This window comes from Haliotis rubra, unplaced genomic scaffold, assembly GCF_003918875.1.
Source record: "Haliotis rubra isolate DU_JTF1 unplaced genomic scaffold, ASM391887v1 Scf282, whole genome shotgun sequence".
In the NCBI taxonomy this organism is placed as follows: Eukaryota; Metazoa; Mollusca; class Gastropoda; order Lepetellida; family Haliotidae; genus Haliotis; species Haliotis rubra.
The window spans coordinates 1,155,815-1,180,541 of NW_025766914.1; the positions used below are offsets into that span (position 1 = coordinate 1,155,815).

At 39.7% G+C, this 24,727-nt stretch overlaps 1 protein-coding gene across 1 annotated transcript in view; it reads right to left on the minus strand.

Moving 5' to 3' along the window:
• Positions 1-272: 272 nt before the first annotated feature.
• Positions 273-24,727, minus strand: part of LOC124281313 — a 51,536-nt gene continuing 27,081 nt past the window's right edge. The window contains exons 2-14 of the mRNA XM_046717336.1: positions 21,745-21,823; positions 15,371-15,554; positions 14,096-14,159; positions 13,494-13,569; positions 12,070-12,165; positions 11,103-11,177; positions 10,955-11,035; positions 9,483-9,626; positions 7,716-7,850; positions 5,457-6,036; positions 4,524-4,625; positions 2,783-2,889; positions 273-2,140 (exon numbers count right to left, since the gene is read on the minus strand). Of these exons, the coding sequence (XP_046573292.1) occupies positions 2,036-2,140; positions 2,783-2,889; positions 4,524-4,625; positions 5,457-6,036; positions 7,716-7,850; positions 9,483-9,626; positions 10,955-11,035; positions 11,103-11,177; positions 12,070-12,165; positions 13,494-13,569; positions 14,096-14,159; positions 15,371-15,554; positions 21,745-21,823 (1,828 nt within the window). The 3' untranslated portion in view covers positions 273-2,035. The remainder of the gene's footprint in view (positions 2,141-2,782; positions 2,890-4,523; positions 4,626-5,456; positions 6,037-7,715; positions 7,851-9,482; positions 9,627-10,954; positions 11,036-11,102; positions 11,178-12,069; positions 12,166-13,493; positions 13,570-14,095; positions 14,160-15,370; positions 15,555-21,744; positions 21,824-24,727) is intronic.

The window sequence follows — 24,727 nt, forward strand, 5'->3', positions numbered from 1 at the left end:
GAAAGTATCCAGTAAGTGAGATTCTTGCCTAACACGAAACCGTTTCCTGGTCGTTGGGGCATTCCTAGTCTGTCGTACAGACCCTGAAACAAATATATCCAAGAAAGCCCGCACAAGTCTAGAAAATGTGGCAAGTCTAGATTTCCTCAGCTTCTGAAAATGAAGAAAGTCTCAGGGCTCCTTTTCATTATATTTTATATTTTTTTACTATGAACTTTTTTCAGTAAAATATGTTCATTTCAGAGACTAGTTGTTAGTCTAGGGCATTTCTACATAGACCCTCATTCACATCATTCTACATATCCTCACATACCCCCTGTAAAGGGGATTCTTGGTTCCGAAATGGTCCATAAAATCCCATCCTCATTGTACAAGGTGGCTTTATGGATCAAGGGGTCAGTCTCAGTAGATTCACGTAGTAGATTATGTGTAATTGTTTCAGTTTGTTCAGTAACTGAATCTCCAGATCGTCTTAAATACCTACAGGCTGCTGTCTTTATTCTGGAGTGCAGTATTAAACAAGAAACAAACATGGCATGATGTGAAGTATTCTACTGTGTTAAATGCCAGTGCAAATGTCTTACAATGTCTACTAATTATACAATGGAGTGTACCTAATAGCACTTTGAAAAAATATATATTCAATTCAGATAAGTGATGTTTTAAGCTTAATTTTCACTTTGTCAACTGGTCTGTTCAATGTGTATATATAAATAAATAATAATAATATATCTCCACATGTATAATAAATATATGTATACATTTGGATGGAATTTAAAAAATATCACATTTCTTCTGATAAGTAACTTCAACAAAGGTCAAAGCAGGAAAATAAATACCGTAACCTATTCCTTTTTGGTTGTTGAGCTTGTCACTAAACCAGAACTCCCATCTCATGAAAGGTAAATATGATGTAAATATAACAAGAAGATTCCTGGTGGTGGATTGAAGAAATCTCCACCAGCTTTTCACAATTTTACAACTAAATTGAAATAGCAAGTTTAGGTGATGTCATAACATTCCACTGAAGGTCACATGATAGTCACATAATGGTCACATGATAGTCACATGATGGTTACATGATGCTGATTCATATCCTGTGTACCATTTAAATCCCTCAGAAGTTATCACATGGCTTGGACGGTTGACTCCAATAAAATATCATTCATATTGCTTCTTTAGGCATGCCTGAAACTATAATCTTGGTATTAGATGCCAGAGTCATCCTCCATGATTTTGGTTTGGCAGCAAATAACCCTCAGGGTTTCACTACAGTAGTCTCAGACTTTCTTCACTTGGGACTTTGTTCCCACATTACACTCACGTCACAGGGAAACATTTAACACTGACAAGTAATCCAAGATGGCGCCAAGGTCTGGGCGAGAGAGCACCGGACAATGAATACATCACAGAAATGGAGTCTTGAGAAATCGGTCATGTTGGACTTATATATTAGATATATCAACTACCAAGTAAGCACTAGACGTAACAGTTTACCACTTGTCATGTTCTATGTGATTGAGGTATCCAATAAAATTCACATGTATCACAGCTTCAATGGATGGATATGCAGACATGACACAAAGATCAGTAGATCTGACATGTTACAGATCAATGTTCTTCACAGATGTTATGTCAGAGATCTGTTGTCTTGCAAAGGCCTCGCAAACAGAGGTCAGTAGTTCTGACAGATGTCACACACACATCGATGGCCTTCACAGATGTTACGTCAGAGATCCGTTGTCTTGCACAGACCTCACACATATAGATCAGTAGTTCTGACTGCATCACGCATAGATCAATGGTCTTCACAGATGTTATATTTAGAAATCTGTTGTCCTGCACAGACCTTGCACACACAGATCAGTAGTCCTGTATTACGTCCAGAGATCTGTTGCCCTGAGCAGACGTCACACACCGAGCAATCAGTCGTCCTATATTACATTCAGAGAGATGTTTCCTGGGCAGACGCCTCTTCAGTCCCACTACTCCTCGGTTCCTGGCATCCTTGAAGACTTCGGGTGTTTGGTTTTGCCTAGGAACTGTTCAGACTGTGGCTGGACTCGGTGTCCCCGCCTTCCTGAGCTTTCCTGACCAGGTGAAGGAGAAGCATCTGGGCCAGAGGCATGTAGTGACCAGACTGAAACACACACAGGCTGCTTAGTCCTGGTACAAGTTAACAATGACAACACGCTTAAAAATGCACAAACTGCAGTTTTGCAAATGTGATTAAGTATGACTGTTTCACTGATGCTCCCTGGTGATTAAATTAAAAACAAAATTAGGTCAATTAGCCAACAATTAATCGCAGTTCAAAGCCAGATAATGCCTGCTTCACAGGCATGTACATTATTGTCACATTATTGTCACCTGTACATTCTCTGTAACATTTTTAGGTCAATATATATAGGTATTTTGTCTTTAAACCACAAATGATTTGACATGAAAGGTTCAGTAGAAATACATGTAGGATCTTTCATAGTCCATGAACTTGACAAAACTTGACTGCAGAAACAATAGTTCCTGATATAAATAATATCATGATTTCCCCATCATGCCTGAAGAGGGTTTTGTTTAACACATCAAACAGTGTCATCAAAGCCTAGGGTGATGAGGGTTTTAAGCACTTGAGTGTAACACACAGTTCTCAAACCAACAAACATTATCAAGACCAAACTAGAATTTGAACCCATGGCAAGATAAAGGGTCACAACTCTGCAGTAAATTACAGAGACTTAATATCTGCACAGCACCCAGCCCGCCAGTGGCTCAGAAAACTTACCTGTACATTGAGAATTAATGTGATGTCTCTCATCTTGACGAACTTGCCGTGTTCTGCTGGAGTAAACATGTACCGCTTCCCCTTGTGGGTTCCGTCAGAATCACCAACTACAAGACGTCAGACAAGATAGCTCTTATAATGTATGTCTGCTGACAGTGCCCAGCTGAAAACCATGCTAAACCATGGTCACCAGAAGTCATGGTAGACCATGGCCACCAACATTTAGACCATGGTATACCACGGCAGACCATGGTCATTATAGACCATGGTCACCAGAAGTCATGGTGGACCTTGGTCACCAACATTTAGACCATGGTCACCAGAAGTCATGGTAGACCATGGTCACCAACATTTAGACCATGGTCATTATAGACCATGGTCACCAGAAGTCATGGTAGACCATGGTCACCAACATTTAGACCATGGTCACCAGAAGTCATGGTAGACCATGGTCACCAACATTTAGACCATGGTCATTTAGACCATGGTCACAACATTTAGTCATGGCCAGACCATGGTCACCAACATTTAGACCATGGCCACCAACATTTTAGACCATGGTCACCAGAAGTCATGGTAGACCATGGCCACCAACATTTAGACCATGGTCATTATAGACCATGGTCACCAGAAGTCATGGTAGACCATGGTCACCAACATTTAGACCATGGTCACCAGAAGTCATGGTAGACCATGGTCACCAACATTTAGACCATGGTCACCAGAAGTCATGGTAGACCATGGTCACCAACATTTAGACCATGGTCATTATAGACCATGGTCACCAGAAGTCATGGTAGACCATGGTCACCAACATTTAGACCATGGTCATTATAGACCATGGTCACCAGAAGTCATGGTAGACCATGGTCACCAACATTTAGACCATGGTCACCAGAAGTCATGGTAGACCATGGTCACCAACATTTAGACCATGGTCACCATGGTCACCAGAAGTCATGGTAGACCATGGTCACCAACATTTAGACCATGGTCACCAACATTTAGACCATGGTCACCAGAAGTCATGGTAGACCATGGTCACCAACATTTAGACCATGGTCACCAGAAGTCATGGTAGACCATGGTCACCAACATTTAGACCATGGTCATTATAGACCATGGTCACCAGAAGTCATGGTAGACCGTGGTCACCAACATTTCTCCCTATGGTAGACCATGGTCTGTGATCCATGGTATACCATGGTCTTTTACATGCTCATTTCAGCTGGGGTTAAATCATGCTCATTTCAGCTGGGTTAAATCCATGATCTTTTTGTACCGTGGTAATCCATGGTATACCATGGTCTCTTTTTACCATGGTTGACCATGGTACACTATGGTCTCTTTTTACCATGGTAGACCATGGTCTTTTTTTACCATGGTAAACTGTGGTGCCATTTACCGCACGTGGTAAGCCATGGTACACCATGATACACCATGGTCAACCATGGTCTGTGAACCATGGTATACCATGGTCTTTTACAAGCTTATTTCAGCTGGGTGCCATGCTATACATCACATGTTCTGGAAAAGATTTCAGACCAGTACCATTTCATAACATTTACATCACAGTATGGATATGTATGACATTTAAATCTTTTAATTTTATATATTTTAATAGTTATAAAACAGTGGTTTAAAAATGATGAATTCCCATTTTTATATATGATGGACGACAACTATTTGTCCATAAGCTATATATTATTTAAGACATCGTCTGAATGACATGACATCTTACTGGGTTCGTCCAGCTTGAGTCCAGCATACATCCGAGCATCATAGTACTCCTTGTCCAGGTTGCCGCGATACTTGACCATACCTGTGTACACGATCGGCTTCACTGGAAACAGCAGTCATGGTACATTGATAAAACATCCCTTCTCTTCAACTGAATCATTTTTAAAACAATTTGAGAGAGTCAGCTTTCATAGGTCCATTGCGACACAGGTTAAACAGTTTCTGTTTAGTTCAAATCTTGAATCAGACATGCAAGCATCGATATGAGGTTGAATTAGGGCAAAAGGTGTAATTCTGCATAATAAGCTGTGATGCTTAATATGACACCCTTTGAATGGTTAAGTAGAGACTGTTAGCTGTTTGGTTTCCATGTGGTACATTTCATACAACAAAAATTTTATTATGCATGTTCTTTGGGATATTTTATTCCTGATATATGATAGGTTCACATTCGAAACATACATGCATAATAATCCCTTTTTTGCAAAATGTCATTTAAAAAATAATCAAAATCACTCACATAACTTTAGAAACAGAATATCAATACAATGCTTGAGTGAACAACCCCAGTTATAATGCCAAATAATTTTATGCCATGTTTGTGAACAGAACACATAGCTAAACTCATTGGGCACAATTGGTAACATACGGAGCAAGAAGAGACTCAGTGCAAGATTCATGCTGAAGACCAGGGTTCGATTCCCCATGGGCACAATGTGTGAAGCCCATTTCTGGTGTCCCCCGCCGTGATATTGCTGGAATATTGCTAAAAGCGATGTAAAACCATACTCACTCACTCACTCACTCACTCAATGCAAGGTAGTTTCTTCTGCGTGCCTGATTTATATTTTTGGAAGTTGTGATTGGATCATTTTCATCACTTAATGACTATCTCTTATATGATGATTACATGAAGTGGTCAACACACACATACCTTTCTTCCTGCCGTACCGGGGAGCCTTCTGAGGTACACTGATGGACACTCGGTCCCCGATGTTGATGACCTCCATCAACAGCTTGTCCTTGTCGGCTGCCGTCATGTTGGACAGAGCCACCCTCTGCTCGTGACTCAGTCTCTGCAACAGCTCCGCATTGTCCGGAACACTCCATCCCGTGTCACTGTCGGAGTCTTCCGTGGGTGAACCCATCATGGCCGAATACGGTCGCGTCTGCTTCCTCTTGGATTCCGACACTCCTATACTGTATTCAAGGGATGGCTGGAATTTGTAACCAGTGCGAGTTTCTGATTTGTACATGTGTCCATTACACTTGGCTTCTGTGTTCGCAGATGATCGGAAAGATGTTGACCTTGAACTTGGGAGATGGAAACTTGGATCATGGAAGGAAGCACTCCGTCTAACCTGGGCTGTTTTTGGCCGGGTGGGCATGTTGTTTCGATGGTGTCTTGGTCGGTCTGGGAATGGGGAAGCCCGCTGGGAGTGATCTGCATGGCCGTTGTCCATGGAGTATGGGTTGATGTTCACGTTGATCATGTTCTCCTTGTTGGAGTCATTCTGTTGAGTGAGAGTGAGTAAACTGAGTTTCACAAGATATGATCATGAGTAGGACAGCCACAAGCGAAAACACCAACAGGTCACATCCCAGTGGGGACACCAGAAATGGGATTCACACATTGTACCCATGTCTGGAATTGAACCTGGGTCTTCGGCATGATGAGTGAACGCTTTGACCACTAGTGAGTTTAGTTTTACGCCGCACTCAGCAATATTCCAGCTATATGGCGGCGGTCCGTAAATAATCGAGTCTGGACCAGACAATCCAGTGATCAACAGCATGAGCATCAGTCAGCACAAAAGGGAACCGATGACATGTGTCAACCAAGACAGCAAAACTGGCCATCCGATCCCATTAGTCGCCTCTTACGACAAGCATAGGTTACTGAAGTTTCATTCTAACCTGGATCTTAACGGGTAGAACAGGATTAAAGCAATGTCAGGGAAGTTACTCACCATATGAGGCGAGGAAGAGGGCCGCAGAAGCCCCATACGAGATTTGCTCCCTCCACTACGATCTGACGGCACCACATTGGAGGAAATGGAGGACTCTGCTGGAAGGCTGGAAAAAGCGCAATCACAAATGACATATCCATGTTTCACATTTCATATCATGAGGCCTTATTTCTGTGAACTTGATTTATGTACCGGTAGTCATCTGTTTGTCATGAATGTTTTGTCCATCATGTATATTTATATTTGAACTCATGGCTTAATTTTAACCATTGTATAACCATAATTTGTGGTAGGGCTCAACATTTTTATTCACAATATTTTATATTTTCAGCTTGTTTTGTCTGTGGTCTTAAATTCTCCCCAAACTTTAATGACTCTCTATACTGCTTCTGCTCTGATATTGACAGACTTCGGAACTTTTGAATGTTTCCCCTTATCATGATTGTTAAAACGTATTCCTATATGTTAATCCTCAGTAGTAATGCAGAAAATATTTGAGAAACAAAGATGCTCTTGTTGACATTTTTTAATCTGCTACATATAGGTGAGCTCCAGCATCCATGTTACTATTTGTATTAGTTGATTTACCATTCCTTTACAAAAACGTTAGGGAAAATATTAAAAAAATAATGACAATGAGGCCCTTTTATCTATATAACAAATACATATTTTCCCAGAGCTACAGATAACGTTTTGGGTCATTGAGTTATGTACTCACTTGTGTTCATCTCAATTGGGTATCCTAATTTTCCTTTGAGTAACCAAATAAATTGTACTCACCTCACTCAAACACAACTGGGTATTTTGAAATTTTCCATTAATTAAAAAAATATAATAAAGTTTAAATGTTAGTGTTTGTTATTTATATTTGATATATAATATGAGAAACGATAAGAAAGACTGCAAGTTGTCAAGTTCATGTCCTGAAATAGAACCTCTCAATATACCTCAGTTATTTTATCTATCCACCGATACGCAAGCTAAGATTTGACATTTTTGTGTGTACGCATGTAAGATCACATTTATTGAGTATTTACACAAATTCAAGCGTACTTGTACGCAATAGACTTAATAGGAATTCAGTTTTCACGTAATTTACGCAGATAAGCAGCTTATCTGTACCTCTGTTTTCCCTTTTTGTGTATTTTACGTAATCATTTGCTCCTCCATTTTACTGCCCATCAACCCCCCTCACTCCTCCTCCACATAGTCCCCCTCCTCACCTGGTGTCCCCCCTCCTTGAATATGTCCTCCTCCTTGAGGGGATCTGCTGGGTTGCACAGCCTCTCAAGCACCTTCTGTATCCTGCCCAGCTTCTCAGGGTCCACTGCGGATGTGTTCAGTGAGTCAATTACCTCCTGCAACATTACATTGGACAGAATGTTGATTATCACTACACTGAGCTACATGACAGCCTAGATGGAATGCAGATACCAACCATCATACAAATGATTCACTCAGCGTTTTAGATTTTGTTTCACTGGCTTGCAACACACAGTGGTAAGAGATATGTGAGTGAGTGAATGGGTTGAAGATTTACTTTATTGTGATCTTAGTGTGCCACCTCCATACCCCAACTTATGAGGGCCTATCACTTTGGGCTTTCCTTAATATAATAATCTGTCATGCCATGCAGTGTAAACCACAGCACTGGACCCAGCTCACTCACTCCTTCATCCACCTTGGCTAGGCACAAAAACTACTAAGTCATGCAAATATTCAGCCACTTACAATACTCACTCACTCACCCAAGTTACTCGGCCACTTACTCAGGCAATTACAATACTCACTCACTCAACCAAGTTACTCGGCCACTTACTCAGGCAATTACAATACTCACTCACTCACCCAAGTTACTCAGGCAATTACAATACTCACTCACTCACCCAAGTTACTCGGCCACTTACTCAGGCAATTACAATACTCACTCACTCACCCAAGTTACTCAGGCAATTACAATACTCACTCACTCACCCAAGCCACTGGCCCACTTACTCAGGCAATTACAATACTCACACCACTCACCCAAGTTACTCAGGCAATTACAATACTCACTCACTCACCCAAGTTACTCGGGCACTTACAATACTCACTCACTCACCCAAGTTACTCGGGCAATTACAATACTCACTCACTCACCCAAGTTACTCGGCCACTTACTCAAGCAATTACAATACTCACTCACTCACCCAAGTTACTCAGGCAATTACAATACTCACTCACTCACCCAAGTTACTCAGGCAATTACAATACTCACTCACTCACCCAAGTTACTCGGGCAATTACAATACTCACTCACTCACCCAAGTTACTCAGGCAATTACAATACTCACTCACTCACCCAAGTTACTCAGGCAATTACAATACTCACTCACCCAAGTTACTCGGGCAATTACAATACTCACTCACTCACCCAAGTTACTCGGGCCATTACAATACTTACTCACTCACTCACCCAAGTTACTCAGGCAATTACAATACTCACTCACTCACCCAAGTTACTCGGCCACTTACTCAGGCAATTACAATACTCACTCACTCACCCAAGTTACTCAGGCAATTACAATACTCACTCACTCACCCAAGTTACTCGGCCACTTACTCAGGCAATTACAATACTCACTCACTCACCCAAGTTACTCAGGCAATTACAATACTCACTCACTCACCCAAGTTACTCGGCCACTTACTCAGGCAATTACAATACTCACTCACTCACCCAAGTTACTCAGGCAATTACAATACTCACTCACTCACCCAAGTTACTCAGGCAATTACAATACTCACTCACTCACCCAAGTTACTCGGGCACTTACTCAGGCAATTACAATACTCACTCACTCACCCAAGTTACTCGGCCACTTACTCAGGCAATTACAATACTCACTCACTCACCCAAGTTACTCGGGCACTTACTCAGGCAATTACAATACTCACTCACTTTGTCAACCACTTACACTACTAAGTCTTTCATTCACTCACTCACTCACCTTGGCTAGGTCCAGAGCCTGACACTTCTGTAGGACCAAGGAATCCTTGCCGGACATGAGTTTCTTGAGAGTGGCCACTTCACAGCGGGCCAGCTGCAGTTCCAGGTCAAGGTCCTTGGACGCATCCAGCTTCTTGTCAGCATCCTGCCCAGATAGCAAGATGTAAAGTGTCATCAATGTCAACAACAACAGTCATACCTGTTCAGGAACTGGTCATACCTGCCCATAAACAAGTCACACTGCTCAGGAACTACCATTACCATGGACATGGTTGGTTGGTTTGTTTGTTGTTTAATGACACACTCAGCAATATTCCAGCTATATGGAGGCAGTCTGTTAATAATCGAGTCTGGACCAGACAATTCTGTGATTAACAGCATGAGCATCGATCTACACAATTGGGAACCGATAACATGTGTCAACCAAGTCAGCAAGCCAACCACTCGATCCCATTAGTCTCTTACGACAAGCATGGGTTACTGCAGATCAATTTTCTAACCCGGACCTTCACGGGTCCACGAAGAAGAAGAAGAAAGAGAAGAAAATACCAATCGTGTGTATGTCGTTCAGCCTGATATTGCCTGACGTTAGCCATAGATTTAAAGCGTTATTATCCAGGTGGTATGTGTTTAGAAGTGAGTGAGTGAGTATGATTTAACGCCGCTTTTAGCAATATTCCAGCAATATGCTAAAGATCAATTCTAACCCGATGGACACCTAGGATTTGGTTCTATCTTTGTAAGCTTTTCAAGGGATTTATGTTGAAAATGTCAAAAACCGTTGAACCTGCTTCCTGTCATCATGGGTATATTCTCCTCTGTCCCATCTTTGCATTATAATGACATCTCTGGAGATAATTACCTTAAGTTCATCCTTGCAGACTTAGGCAGCTTTCCTGGCTGCTGTCATCAAGGCTGTTCCCTCCTCCACCCTGACCCACCCTTATAATAATAATACAGTGTATTTGTAGAGCGCTAGACTCCATGCACTAGGGCATGCTCAAAGCACTACAACTTTTGTTACAGTCTGATTATTATTACCCCGGATAACCCAAGCTGCCTGTGAGGCACAAGAAGGTTATAGTCACATGACTTATCCCACCGGGTACCCATTTGTCTGCTGGGTGAACAGAGACAATTTTGAACAAACTCACTTGCCTAAGGTGAGACCACATGTATCCCATATGATTCGTTGTGGGGCAGGACTGATCTCCTAGAAACTCTCAGAAGTCAAGCTGCCAAACACAGTCACCCATCCAAGGATTCTCCGAGCTCGATGTTGCTTAACTTCATCTGATTTGTGACCTGAGCTCTGTGCACGGGACTATGCGCCACCTTGTTATGACAACTCTATGTCAACTTACCCTCAGTTTATCCTTGTAGTCTCGGACAGCTTTCCTGGCTGCCGTCATCAAGGCAGTTTTCTCCTCCACCCCACCGTTGCCTTGTTATGACAACTCTATGTCAACTTACCCTGAGTTTATCCTTGTAGTCTCGGACAGCTTTCCTGGCTGCCGTCATCAAGGCAGTTTTCTCCTCCACCCCACCCCTTGCCTTGGCTCTATGTCAACTTACCCCTCAGTTTATCCTTGTAGTTTCTCCATCCAGTTTTCTCCTCCACCTCCTTTATCAACTTCTTGATCCGCTTGTCACGATCCACAATTTCTTCTTTCAGACGAGGAATTGTCTCAAGGCCCTGAATAACACAAATTAATGTCACTCCCACCTTCAGCAACTATTAAGTCTAATTTTTTGTTGTTTGAACAAAACTTAGAGAAGTACTAATCATGAAACACAAAGAGTCTTTTTCTCAGTCATAGAGCTTCAATATATCTGAATAGTGATGAATATCAATACACAACTGATTGGATTTGAACCACAGACCTTCTGATATGAAGTTAGACACCTTGTCCACATGACCATATAGACTCAAATCATTACTATAGTCTGTTTGCAGTGGAAACGTACCAATGAATTTCACTTTAATCAAAAAAGAAAATCAAATAAAGTGAACTTAAGATTGCAAATCCTCATCATTTTACCTTGCCAATTGAACTTTTAAATCTCAGAATTTTATTCAACTTAGCATAAAAAAAACAATCAGTTTCAAATCGCTATTATTGATTTGTATTACAAGGGGATATGCACATTAAATGAAACCCCTAGAACAAGAAGGTTGGTTTCTACGGTGGTCTAAGTTAACGCTCATTACGGACCGCACATGCATTTGTTTTATTGTTCCAACTACTGCACGTACCCCCTTGTAATACGAACCAATAATAGCGATTTGAAACTATGATTGTTTGTTAAATAACTTTTATCCTAAGTTGAATAAAATTCTGAGATTTAAAAGTTCAATTGGCAAGGTAAAATTATGAGGATTCGCAATCTTAATTTCACTTTATTTGATTTACTTTATTGTGTAAAGTGAAATTCATCGGTACGTTTCCACTGCAAACAGACTGTAGGGAAAGATACACCTGTAGAATGACTTCATGGCCTGCTGCATCTGCGCTACCTTATAGAAATATCATGGAAATGATTTTGCCATGCTGCTGTATGGCTGAAATGTGTTAACAGACCATCACCTTCTCTATGTTCTCGTTCTTCATGAGTTCGTGGCGGACCTGCAGCTTGAGGTCGTTCATCTTCTTCTCCAGAGTTGATATCTTCTCATTGGCTGCCTGAAATACATGCAGCAAAATATCTTTTCATTTGCTGAGTCATTTGAGTCTGATACCAGTAAAGTAGGGGTTGATAGCACGAGTGACTCACAATCAACTAGGTCAAACGTACAATATAAATGTGCATCTCTATGATAGAGAACTGAGTAAGGATTGTTTCAGGGCAAGAGCTAAAGCATGTAAAAAAACATAGCAGACGTAAAGATTGACCATCAGAGTTACCTCCCTTGAGGGCCACTATTGCAAAAAGCTACAAGCATTGTACGGTTGTGTATACTCAAACAACCATTACTAGAGATATACTAAATGTATGTCTGAATTTTAATCTTACCGATTCCATTGATACACTCTGAATACCATCAAATATGCTGTGAATATCCAGTGAATAACTTAAGCATATGTTATGAATATGCTATGAGTTAACTATGAATACCATGAAGAGGAACAAGTTATATGGATTGCAATAGATGCAGAGCTGTCAACCCCTAAAGATGGTTTGGAGTGAGACTGAAAAAAAAATAAGCCGGGGTCCAGCCGGGGTCATGTCGAGGGCGACGCCCTGGTGGGGGGTCTCTGGGAGGCGAAGCCCCCCGCCCCCGAAAATGAAGTTTAGTGATTTTCAGGAGCATTTGGAGCCTTCTGGTGGCATTATTTTGACACTAAAAGATGCATGCTAATAAATAACAATAAGCCGAATCATTCGCATAAACATCGTTTTAGTACTTCGTTCATTCAGGCGTTCTTTCAATGTTCAACTTTACGCAAAAACGAACGAAAATGCGTATTAATTTTGAAATTATTCTTGGCTACCAGATATGCGTGAGATTATTATTTGGAGGCGTGAGAGCGTGACATTTGTCAATAAAGCGTGAGACTCACGCCAAATGCGTGAGAGTTGACAGGTATGTAGATGTAGATGCTAACTTGCTTGATAACGGTGTTAACATCTACGCCAAAAGGTTGCATTTATTGCACTAAAGAAATTGTCAATCCATAGATTTGTTCCTCTTCATAATACCAGCTTCTAAATGCCGGAAGTTATGAAAAGCTTGTTAATACCTTAAGAATATATTATGATAACCAACAAAAATATACCTATGAATAACTACTTTATACATCAAACCGATACAATATAGCTTGTCTGGTGAATATCTGGTTTATGCTGTTGATTATTTGGGTTAACGAGTCATAATGAAGTGGACACAAAACAAAAAAAATTTCCAACGAAAATGAAATGAATAATAAAGACTATTCTTTTTCAGTCCATCATGTTTATCTGACTCCAAATACTACAATCTATTAAATATATAATCCATCCAGAAACTTACATGTAGTTTCATGTCTTTTTCTTCACACTGGGAAACCATTTTCCTAATTTCTGTATCCTTAGATCGACTTTCAGCTCTGAAAGAAACAAATTGATAAGAATCTACAAGAAGAGTAAAGACATTTGATAGGGCTGTCTAAAATTATCAGTGATTGTAATTATCATCAATAGGAAAAATGACACTAATAATGATGATTGACATGAAAATGGTGTCATTGATAATATTGATAATTAACTGTAGTGATGAAATTAAGTTTAATTTACATATTCTTTCCCTGATTTGTTCTTTCGCACTGTTTTGGCAGGAACAATGTTTTCTTTATTCTTCAATATGAGCACTTTTGGCTATGACAGGTACAAGTGTGAAGTGAAGACACAAGGCCAAGAGATCCCTCCCAAATATGACACATAGAGTGGACAGTTCAAAAACTCAAAAAGTAAAGTTTAAAATTAAATTAAAATTTAAATTGAAAAGTTGTTACCTAAGAACAGTCATGACAACTAAGAAATCTAATTACACAAACAGCAAACTCTGTAACAAGGACTCAGCAATAAAACATTAATTTTCCAAAACGAATTGAACAACAAACTACTGCTACTTACACTGTCACCTCCAGGTTCTTCTTCGTGGACTCGAGAGTCAACTCCGCCTTCTCCACTTCAGATGCTGGGGGAAAAAACCCACGTTATACTAGCACTAGAACCAAAGAAACCTATTGTTTTGTTCATTTGGTTTTGGGCGGTGGGGTAGCCTAATGGTTTAAGCGTTGGCTTGTCACGCCGAAGACCCGGGTTCGAATCCCCACATGGGCACAATGTGTGAAGCCCATTTCTGGTGTCCCCCGCCATGATGTTGCTGGAATATTGCTAAAAGTAGCGTAAAAAAACAAACTCAGTCAGTCAGTTAGTCAGGTTTTAGCAGCACACTCACAAAAATTCCAGAAATATGACAGCAGACTGAAAATCAATGTGACTGTCGTCATGAGCAGACAATCCAGTGATTGACGTCATGAGCAACAATTCATGAACCTGGGATATGATCACATCAATAAACCATGTCAGTGGTCCTGACCTCTTTATCCATTGCATCACCTCTTATGACCAGCCTAGGTGGCTGGGGACCTATTCTAACCTGGAATACCCCCATAATACGTCTCAGTTCACATTCAAGGCAGAATCTGGGACCAGCCTCTATATTTATGTGGGTGGGACCTCGGATTTAAACAGAAAGATGTTCCAGAAAATAATAGAAAGAATGATATAGCTACTGGGGCACAAACATGGCCTGCTGCAGCCTTTCTGGTCAAATCGGTGAAATGCCTGTTTAACCCCCTGGCTGCCGAAATTGTTTTCAGGCGCACATTTTTATACAGTTTGAAAAGTGAACATTGTGCCAGATTTGCGCTTGCGTGGTCCTGGATCTACGTATGGCTATAAAATTACACAGAAATGTAGAATATGAAATTTCCTGGTCAAATTGGTGAAATGCCTGTTTAAATAGAGTTTTGCAACTGATTTGACAATTTCTACATTACATAAAAGAATACTGACATTTTTCATATTAGATCTGCAGATATGAATCACCTATCATACCAGTGTTCATAAATCTGAGATATTTTTTTCTTGGCTCACACATTTGTAGCAAAATAATAACAGAAACATTTCATTTTCCTCTTTTGAAGTACTTGAAAAAAGTTCCTTCAATAAACCATTTTTTTCTTTCTGTTTCAAATTATCAGGTGGTGACAGAGAAATTCATTAAATAGTATGTTCTCACTGATTTTGTTCACATTCAGGGTCTGTGGATCTATAAACAAAGTTTTAAAAAACTATTGATAATTATTTAAGATCCTCATTTGCACAACGGCAGGTCAATACCTCGTATTTCCAGGTTGCGCATCCTGTCCTCCATGACATTCATGGCACGCTGTTGCTTCTCCAGCTGATCATTCTTCTTCTTGGATTCCAGACGCAACTTGTCCAGAGACTCATTAGCCAGGACGAGTCTCTGACTGGCGTCCCCTTGGCTGGACAGCAGACGATCATAGTCCTCCTGCAGTTTCTGTCAACACCAAATCATTCAGGTTCAGATCTGGTTAAAATTCCTAGGCACAACCTTCGAAGCTGAATCTTTGAGCAAATGATCACAGTCTCTAAAAATGCTCACAGAATTCTGATCCCAATTCAAATATGGCTGCCATCATATCTAAAAGGTGAGGAGCTTCAGAGTCTTGATGCTCTTTTGGGGGATTGCATATCCAGAAAAACCTATATGTGAAGAAAATCAATGTGGAGCCTGCCTCCTTTGATGAAATACTGTAAATCATGAAATATATGCCACTAAAATAATTCAAATGTCAGCACTTGGATTCGATTGCGTCAGGAAATTAAAACATTGTTAGTTGCCCTATACATTGTATTTAAACTCTTAAAAGCAATTGATAACATGGTGCTTATCAAACCAAACAAAACAAATTACATCTGAGATCAAATGGTTGGGAACAATCACCCCTAATACAGCAAACACAGTAACAGTCCAACCAAGTACGAATGCAACATGTGACCGCCTCCGTGGTGTAGTGGTTAGAGTGTCCGCCCGGAGAGCGGAAGGTCGCGGGTTCGATCCCCGACCGCGTCATACCAAAAGACGTTAAAATATGGTACTTGTTGGTCCCTGTCTGGCGCTCGGCATTAATGGGTACAATAAGGACTGGTCGGCTCGGAGTCAGTATAATGTGTCTGAGTGGGGTATTCATGCTTCACTTCGGCATGGTATCTCAGTGGGCTAGCACTATAAAACCAGCTTCAGTCTGGGCTAGTACAAGCAGCTGCACATACACATACACACGCATGCACGTCGTCATATGAGCGAAATATTCTCAAGCACGACGTAAAACCCAATTTCACCTCACCTCACCTCACCTCACTAATGCAACATGTGAATCTGTCGACAGATAAAGTACACAGATGCCAGAACATTTTGATAATATATTACTGAAAAATATGCACACTAACGTGACATATCTTTATAAAAATTAAGTCAGCTTACTTACTTCATCTGTGATCACCAAGTCCAACTGAACCACATTAGAATTGGATCAAAGCAGACACTGAGCATCAACAAAGAGTCCCCAATCATAACACTTCCATTTGTTTACAGTATCAACAAACAGTTACTTTCTCAGAATGGTATTGAAATTCAATTTTACATTTGAAACAGGTGCTGTAGATGTGGTGAAAGTGGAAAACTTATTTATATCTATCTTCCAAATAAACCAATCAGCAGTGAGGCCCCTTGTGTTTCAGTACAAGTGAACAATCTTAGCGTTCAGGCCAGCAAATCTGACTTCTGTATCTTGAAAACAAACATACACAGGGAGTTCTGAATGCAAAAATATAACATTATTATTCTTTTGAGTATCATAGCATCGTCACCAAAAAGGGTGTTCTGTTGTTGGTGTTCTTTTGCTTAACGATTGAAATTTCAAAATCAAAGTGGTGAGGAAATGAAGCTGAATAGTTTCAGAAACTCAACATTTGAAATCAGCACAAGAATGCACTTTCAATCATTAGGCCAGAGACCATATAATAGACACAGACTATTATATGGTCTCTGATTAGGCTGAAGGTCAAAGATCTCTAATGTTTCCTGATGCCATCAGCTATTGTGGTCAAGGAAATACTTCACCTAGACATCAGATAAAACGTAAATTGACCTAAGTCTTGGTGAACTAGAACATGTTTTACATGTGTTCAACAGAGATGCTCGACTATTCCACAATCTAGCAATTAGAAATTACAATAAATAAAAATATTAGGGATATTTATAAAGTGCCAGTGTCCACCCACGAATGCATGCTCATGGCGCTAATAATAATAATAAACATTATTTCTATGTAATTTTTTTCAAGCCCCCTTCCATAATCTTTTGCATTATAATTTTTTACTCCTCAAAATCAACAACCCTAGACAAACAAAAGCAAGCAAAACCTCATCAATGATACTGGCTGCCTGATGTTATAATTCTGCCAAAGTTGTAATTGGCATATCTGATTGTTCAGCAAGACAGCATTCTATTCCGCGTGTTCTAGAAACATCTCGATCACCTGAAACTGATGCTATCCAGCTAAGGTTCTTACCTAGGTCTGATCCGACTTGATCCCCCTTCCCCTGTCAGAACCCCCCTGTCACTGCCTTAATGACAGACACCCTAATTAGACCCCTGCCTGGCTGGTCCTGCTTTCTAAGAAGGATTAGCCCACCTTGCAGCTGGAGGGTAAAAATAGACACAAAATAATACACTGAACTGGAACAGAAACAATGTCGTTGGCGCCGTTCCACGCAGTGACATTAGTTATCCGATTCCGTATACACAGGTGTTACTACAGCTGAAAGACCACTTCAGAACCTGAACAATGACAGCCAATGTCATCTTAATGTCACCAAATGCAAATGACCTCTTAATGTCCTAGTGTTACCAAATGACCTCATAATGTCCTAGTGTTACCAAATGACCTCATAATGTCCTAGTGTCACCAAATGACCTCATAGTGTCCTAGTGTTACCAAATGACCCATTAATGTCCTAGTGTTACCAAATGACCTCTTAATGTCCTAGTGTTACCAAATGACCTCATAATGTCCTAGTGTTACCAAATGACCTCTAAATGTCCTAGTGTTACCAAATGACTTCTTAATGTCCTCGTGTTACCAAATGACCTCTTAATGTCCTAGTGTCACCAAATGACCTCATAATGTCATAGTGTTACCAAATGACCCCTTAATGTCCTAATGTTACCAAATGACCCCTTAATGTCCTAGTGTTACCAAATGACCTCTTAATGTCCTAGTGTTACCAAATGACCTCTTAATGTCCTAGTGTTACCAAATGACTTCTTAATGTCCTAGTGTTACCATATGACTCCTTAATGTCCTAGTGTCACCAAATGACCTCATGTCCTAGTGTTACCAAATGACCTCTTAATGTCCTAGTGTTACCAAATGACCTCTTAATGTCCTAGTGTCACCAAATGACCTCATAATGTCCTAGTGTTACCAAATGACCCCTTAATGTCCTAATGTTACCAAATGACCTCTTACTGTCCTAGTGTTACCAAATGACCTCTCAATGTCCTAATGTTACCAAATGACCTCTTACAGACCTAGTGTTACCAAATCACCTCATAATGTCCTAGTGTTACCAAATGATCTCTCAATGTCCCAGTGTTACCAAACGATCTCTTACTGTCCTGGTGTTACCATATGACCTCTTAATGACCTAGTGTTACCAAATGATCTCTTGCTGTCCTAATGTTACCAAATGATCTCTTACAGTCTTAGTGTTACCAAATGATCTCTTACTGTCCTAGTGTTACCAAATGACCTCTTAATGTCCCAGTGTTACCAAATGACCTCTTACAGACCTAGTGTTACCAATTGACCTATTACTGTCCCAGTGTTACCAAAGGACCACTTACTGTCCTAGTGTCACTACTATGTCCTCCTAATGTCCCCACATGGGTACAATATGTTAAGCCCATTTTCTGGTGTCCCCGCTGTGATGTTGCTGGAATATTGCTAAAAGCGGCGTAAATCATAACTCACTCACTCACTCACTCCTAATTTCCTTGCTCCCCAGCAAAAGTTCAACTGTACTTGTTATGAACAATCTTTGTACATGAAAGAATTTTTTCCTCTCTGCCTTTCTCTTTTTGTTCAGATCATGGCTGACCATCTACAGCCTTGTTTACTCATGTCTTAATGTCCTCCTGATGTCCTGGCGTCCTACAATGTCCTGGCATCCTACAAAGTCCTCTAGTGTCCCAATGTCCCAACTATGTCCCTCTATGTTTTAATGTGGTCCTAATGTCCTTGTGTCCCAAAATCCAACTGTACAATCTTTGTGTAAACATACTCTTAGCATTTGTACGATCTCTGAATATTCTCATTATAGATTTTCCCCCTCTAACTTTCTATGTTTCAGTCGGATCATAGCTAAACAGTCACCGCCTTGCATACTGCACACTAAACTATTAAAGGTCACATGCAACGTAAAACACAACTTTGCAGATTCTGATACCTTTCGGTATGGACATACCGAAACAAATCGTCAAAAATGCAAATTCAACTTATAAAGTTGAAAAATAACGCAATGAAAAAAAACGCGCGAAATCGGAGTTCAAACGTTTCACTAATTTTCCCCAGACTTTTCTGGGGAAAACGGGTTTCAACAGCTGGGCTGCGCTCATAGCACATGCGCAAGTAAATAGGTTCGCGCAGCTTGGAAGCGGGTTGTCGGGTGAATACTCTGTGAAGGCTTTGGTGTGAGCTATTTTCTAATGTTTTGTTGATATCTCACAGGCGCCGAAGCTTTTATATGTGATGACAGTAAATTAACTGTTTATATAATTTCATTTGTCTATTTCACCACACGTTCTTCTTACTGAGACACTTTCTCAGTTCGATACTTAAAAGCAATGTCATTATTTAGCGTTGACAGAATTTCTAACTGTGATATAGATATGTCGTTGTCACAGACAAAACTCAATGTCTTGTTTTATTGACACCTGTGTGTCTGCCTGCCTGTCTGCTAATGACAATATTCAATACACAGCTGCTATCACAGACCACAAGCGATTTGAACTTAACACCAATCAGGCTATACACCATAAACAAAATGCATTGATTTATGGCCCGAGTTTGGTCTCTGTCACATTATGTAATTACACAGACAGGCAGGCGTGATACTTGAACACATGACATGTTATGATGTCTGTTGATTGCAAAATGTTATACACCAAAAATGAGCATGTATTTACAAAACCCAACATCTCTCTATATATATACACACAATTAGCCGTGAAGACATCTGCAAATGAACCAGCCGTTACACTTGAGTGCACACCCACCCGCTCTGACTGGGTTCGGTATCCCGGCTGCTTCGTTTCTTGGGAAGTAAACCGAAGTACACAATTTTGCACTTTCGATTTGCGATTGTACGCTTATAATTTTGTTTATATAATTTTTCATAACCAGCAATGTATATTATATGTCATGAATAAGTGATAATTGTGTTTTAATTATGTTTGATTTTTTGGTTGCATGTGACCTTTAACATAATGCCAAACCATTGCAAGTTTAGGTTCATCACTTGCTTGATAATGGTGTTAGAACCTACACCGAAATGTCACTCATATTAATATTAAAGAAGTTGTATATCCATGGAACTCTCATCGCTGTTTATCACACCAACTTCTACATGCCACTCAAAGAAGTTGTAGCGAAGAAGTTGTTCATCCATAGATTGTTATCCTTCCCCAATGTTGATGCTGGGCCAGAAACCATAACAGGATTCACGTCAAATTCTCATTATTCCTCCATAAATACGGTAGTATGTGCTCACATGGAGAAGTTGTTTTTGTCAATAACAATCAGTTCAGTATGAAATTAGTATCGTGGAGTGATTTTCTCTGTAAAAACTGTTCCATGGAAAAATATCCTCCAAAGAAAACAGTAACATGGGAACAACTTGACAATGACATTTTCAAGGTATTATCAGGAGGAGAGTCTGACTGTGTTTTAGGGACCGTTCATGATTTATGGCTAGGGAGTGGAGTAGGGGTAATTGGGCGAGATCTAAGGGCCTGACAAAAGCTTTATTTGTGAAATAAGGCTTTGCAGAGGCTTTTGTTGGACTTGATTTGTGTAGTAGTATATATAATGGGGAGTACGAAATCAAGTCCAACAAAGCCTCTGCAAAGCCTTATTTCACAAATAAAGCTTTTGTCAGGCCCTTAGATCTCACCCCATTACCCCCTACTAGTGGGGGTGGGGGTGGGGTTTGATGATGATGATGATTTTAAGGGGGGGAAACCCATTTTGTTCTGGGGAGGTAGGGGGGTCAGCAATTTGGCACATAAATATATTTTTAAAATATGCTCCAAAATTATGAAGGGGGTTGGGGGGTAATTGATTTTGTACATGACATGCATGCAGTGGGGCTGATTTATTTTGTACATAAATTTTAGAGGGGTCATTCACATTGCACATGCTTCTCCATAAAAATCATCACCACCACCCCAAGCCATAAATCATGAATGGTCCCTAAGCAGGAGTACTTCCTGACCCATCTGTTTCACTAACTGTCAGGGAGTTTTGGACAACACATAGTGTCATGGACATATTCCTGTCAGACAGATAATGGGGGACATGAGTTCGCCCCCCCACCCCAAGATTTCCAGATGCTACTCCTACCTTCTTCTCCTCCCTCTCCCTGTTGTACTTCCCCCTGAAGTTGTCCAGCTCATCTTGTTTGGCCTTTAGCTCCTTCTCCCTGCAAGGTAACACGATCAAGTCAACATCCAAATTACGACACAACATAACAGCAGAGGCTTCATGGGAGCTGCCATCTTGTTTTAAGTGATTTGTTTTGGTTTTATTATAGAAAAATCATTATCCAACTTGTAATGAAAAAGTATGCCTACTTTGAGGTAAGAGACTAAGAGATTTCATGATTTGAATTTCTATGTTATAGACTGCGAATGGCACAGTAAAAGTCAAGTAAGCAAGGTCGAGATAATGAGCTTATATTGCACACAGGGAAATCATACGTATTCAATACCTTGTAATGATGGTTATTGTATAAAGTTATAAATTTACTGTCTCACAAGAATACTGGACAAACTATAAATTTCATTATCCAACGTTTGATTAAAAAGTATCCATGCTTTAAGGTAAATGCTTAAGAGATTTCAAGGTTTGAATGTCCATGTTATAGACTGCTGACATAGTGTCACATGAAAAATAATAATCGGACATATAAACATGATAATACAACACACACATGGAATTCAGAACCTGAAATGTATATCAATGTTATCAATTTCAATGCACAGGAAAGACAAACTTTCTAAATTAATCCTGCTTATCTAGCCTACGAGATAACATTCACTGAGACTGACAGCCAGTAATTTCAAAATGGCTGTCCATGGAGAGTTTTGATGGATTGACATGGACTTCTGTAACCATAGAAACCAGTGAGTGACACTGAGTGATGAACGAATTGATTATAATCTGTTTAGGTCAAAATGATATGGATGAACTCCAAATTGGTTCATGATTAAACATTCATTTCATGACAATGTAATGAAAACATCAGACCAACTCTGAAAAAAGTTTCATAATGTTTGTCTCCAAATTAGAAAAGTTACTTAAGAAACTATCATTATTTTGTTTTGATTTTCTGTGTGAAGTTTTACAAGGGTAGAGTAACGGTAGTACTGTCGCCTCAAGGGCGGGAAGCACGTGCAGCTTCAGATGTCTACATTTAGGGGTTGTATCAAAACTCTTCTGGACTGGAATCTGAGGAAATTTTGGAGTTAGATTGTGAGGCATTGGTATCATTTTGACCCAAACAGACTGTAGGCGAACAGAACACACACATTTCAAGTAATCTTCTTTTGTCATTGATCAAACTTGCTATTTTGAATTGTAGACTTAAATTCATATAAGGAACTAAACATCTTTATAACTGGCTTATGGTACACATGAAACATTATTAATTTCTATCCCTGGTGGGTACTTATATATTGACAATAGTTTATCATTTGCAGCCGTGTAGAGATGTAGAAGTCACTAAATCCATCAGCGCATGTTGGACGTGTTTTTGAAGATAATGTAACAAATAAACCTCTCTGCCTGTTTGTGTTACCATGCTCATCAATGGCTGAAGGAACAGACAAAGTTGATCATTCAACAATCAACTGTTACATTCAAGCCACTGTCAAACAACTTGACACACTCATAGCCCATTTAAAGTATGTCTTCATTGTAAAACAAAAAATATTTCCATAATCTAAATTAATAAAAACTTCAATGTCATTTTAATGTAAAAACTCCTGTAAATATAACATAAACATAGAGGTAAATTCTTACAGATAGATAAGAAAAGACTAATAACTTGAGAGTGCTAATTCAATCAAACAAAGATAAAAAGTCAGACACAACATTCAGTGTAACTAAGCAACACAATCAACAAAAGTTGTCTGTTAGCGGGTAGGACCTAGTGTTTTAGGTAAAGGCAAAAAAAACCACAAACATTAGGTTGGTTAGCCACTCAATTGCCATGGAAACACTTGCCATTTGTTGATAAATTTACAGCAACACAGTAAGATCAGTTGTAAGTCATTTCAGATGCTGCACTCGTAATAAAAGTTTTACTGTTGTAAAACTTCAATTCAGATGGATATAGTGACCACTTCATGATCAGAGTTCATCTTACCTCTCAGTATTAGCCGCAGCAACTTCTGCCAATGATGGTTGAAGATGTGTCCGAGATATTTTGCGAGTTACACATTTATTTGTACCCGCCATTTTGATAATCTTTGGGCTTATTTACGTGAATAATACGTATTTTCTTTAATCAGCCAAGTTCTCGAAAAATATCTGAGAAAAATTATCATCTGATACACTGGAACAATTGTACCGGTATATCATCACCAAGTATATATAATACTGGTCAATAACCTTCAACTTTTGTACCAAACATAAAATGGCTGGGATTTACATTTATGTAAATAGGTGTCTTATCTGCAGTGCATCTTAAAACAGCAAAACAAACTGTACAGTCAGTTCACAAAATCACATTTTCCACCTCCACACCAAAACTATACTTATCCATTTTTGACTTGTCCATATATTTCCAACTCTACATGTTACAAACAACTTGTTTGATCAATTTAAACTTATATCATCCATCCAGTAGATTCCAGTGACCACCTACACGAAATCCACAAACTGAGTTCAACAAGGGTGTTCACTCTGCCCTTCATTATCAGCAGTAGCTGCAAATAAACCAACCCATCCAGAGTTACAACACATCTATTGACTATGTTAATACCCAGTAATGTCAGCTGTTATTCCCACACACTAATGTTTATGTAAAAACTTTATAAACCTTAACTGCCCCACCATTACAACAGAAACACGTCCCAGTATAAACACTGTCCATTCACCACAGGTCACTATCACAATTAGTCGTTGACCAGCACCTTGAAGGGAAAGGAAGTATTGTCCAATGAAGGAGAAAGGATTTTCACATAAGCTCTTCACAAATGGCCAGGTTGTGTATACCATATTGACTTAATAAGAAATGCAAGATATTAGCTTATTATGAGGTAGTCATGTTAGGGAAATATTAATATGGTGATCATATAAAGCATAATGCTGATCACCTTTA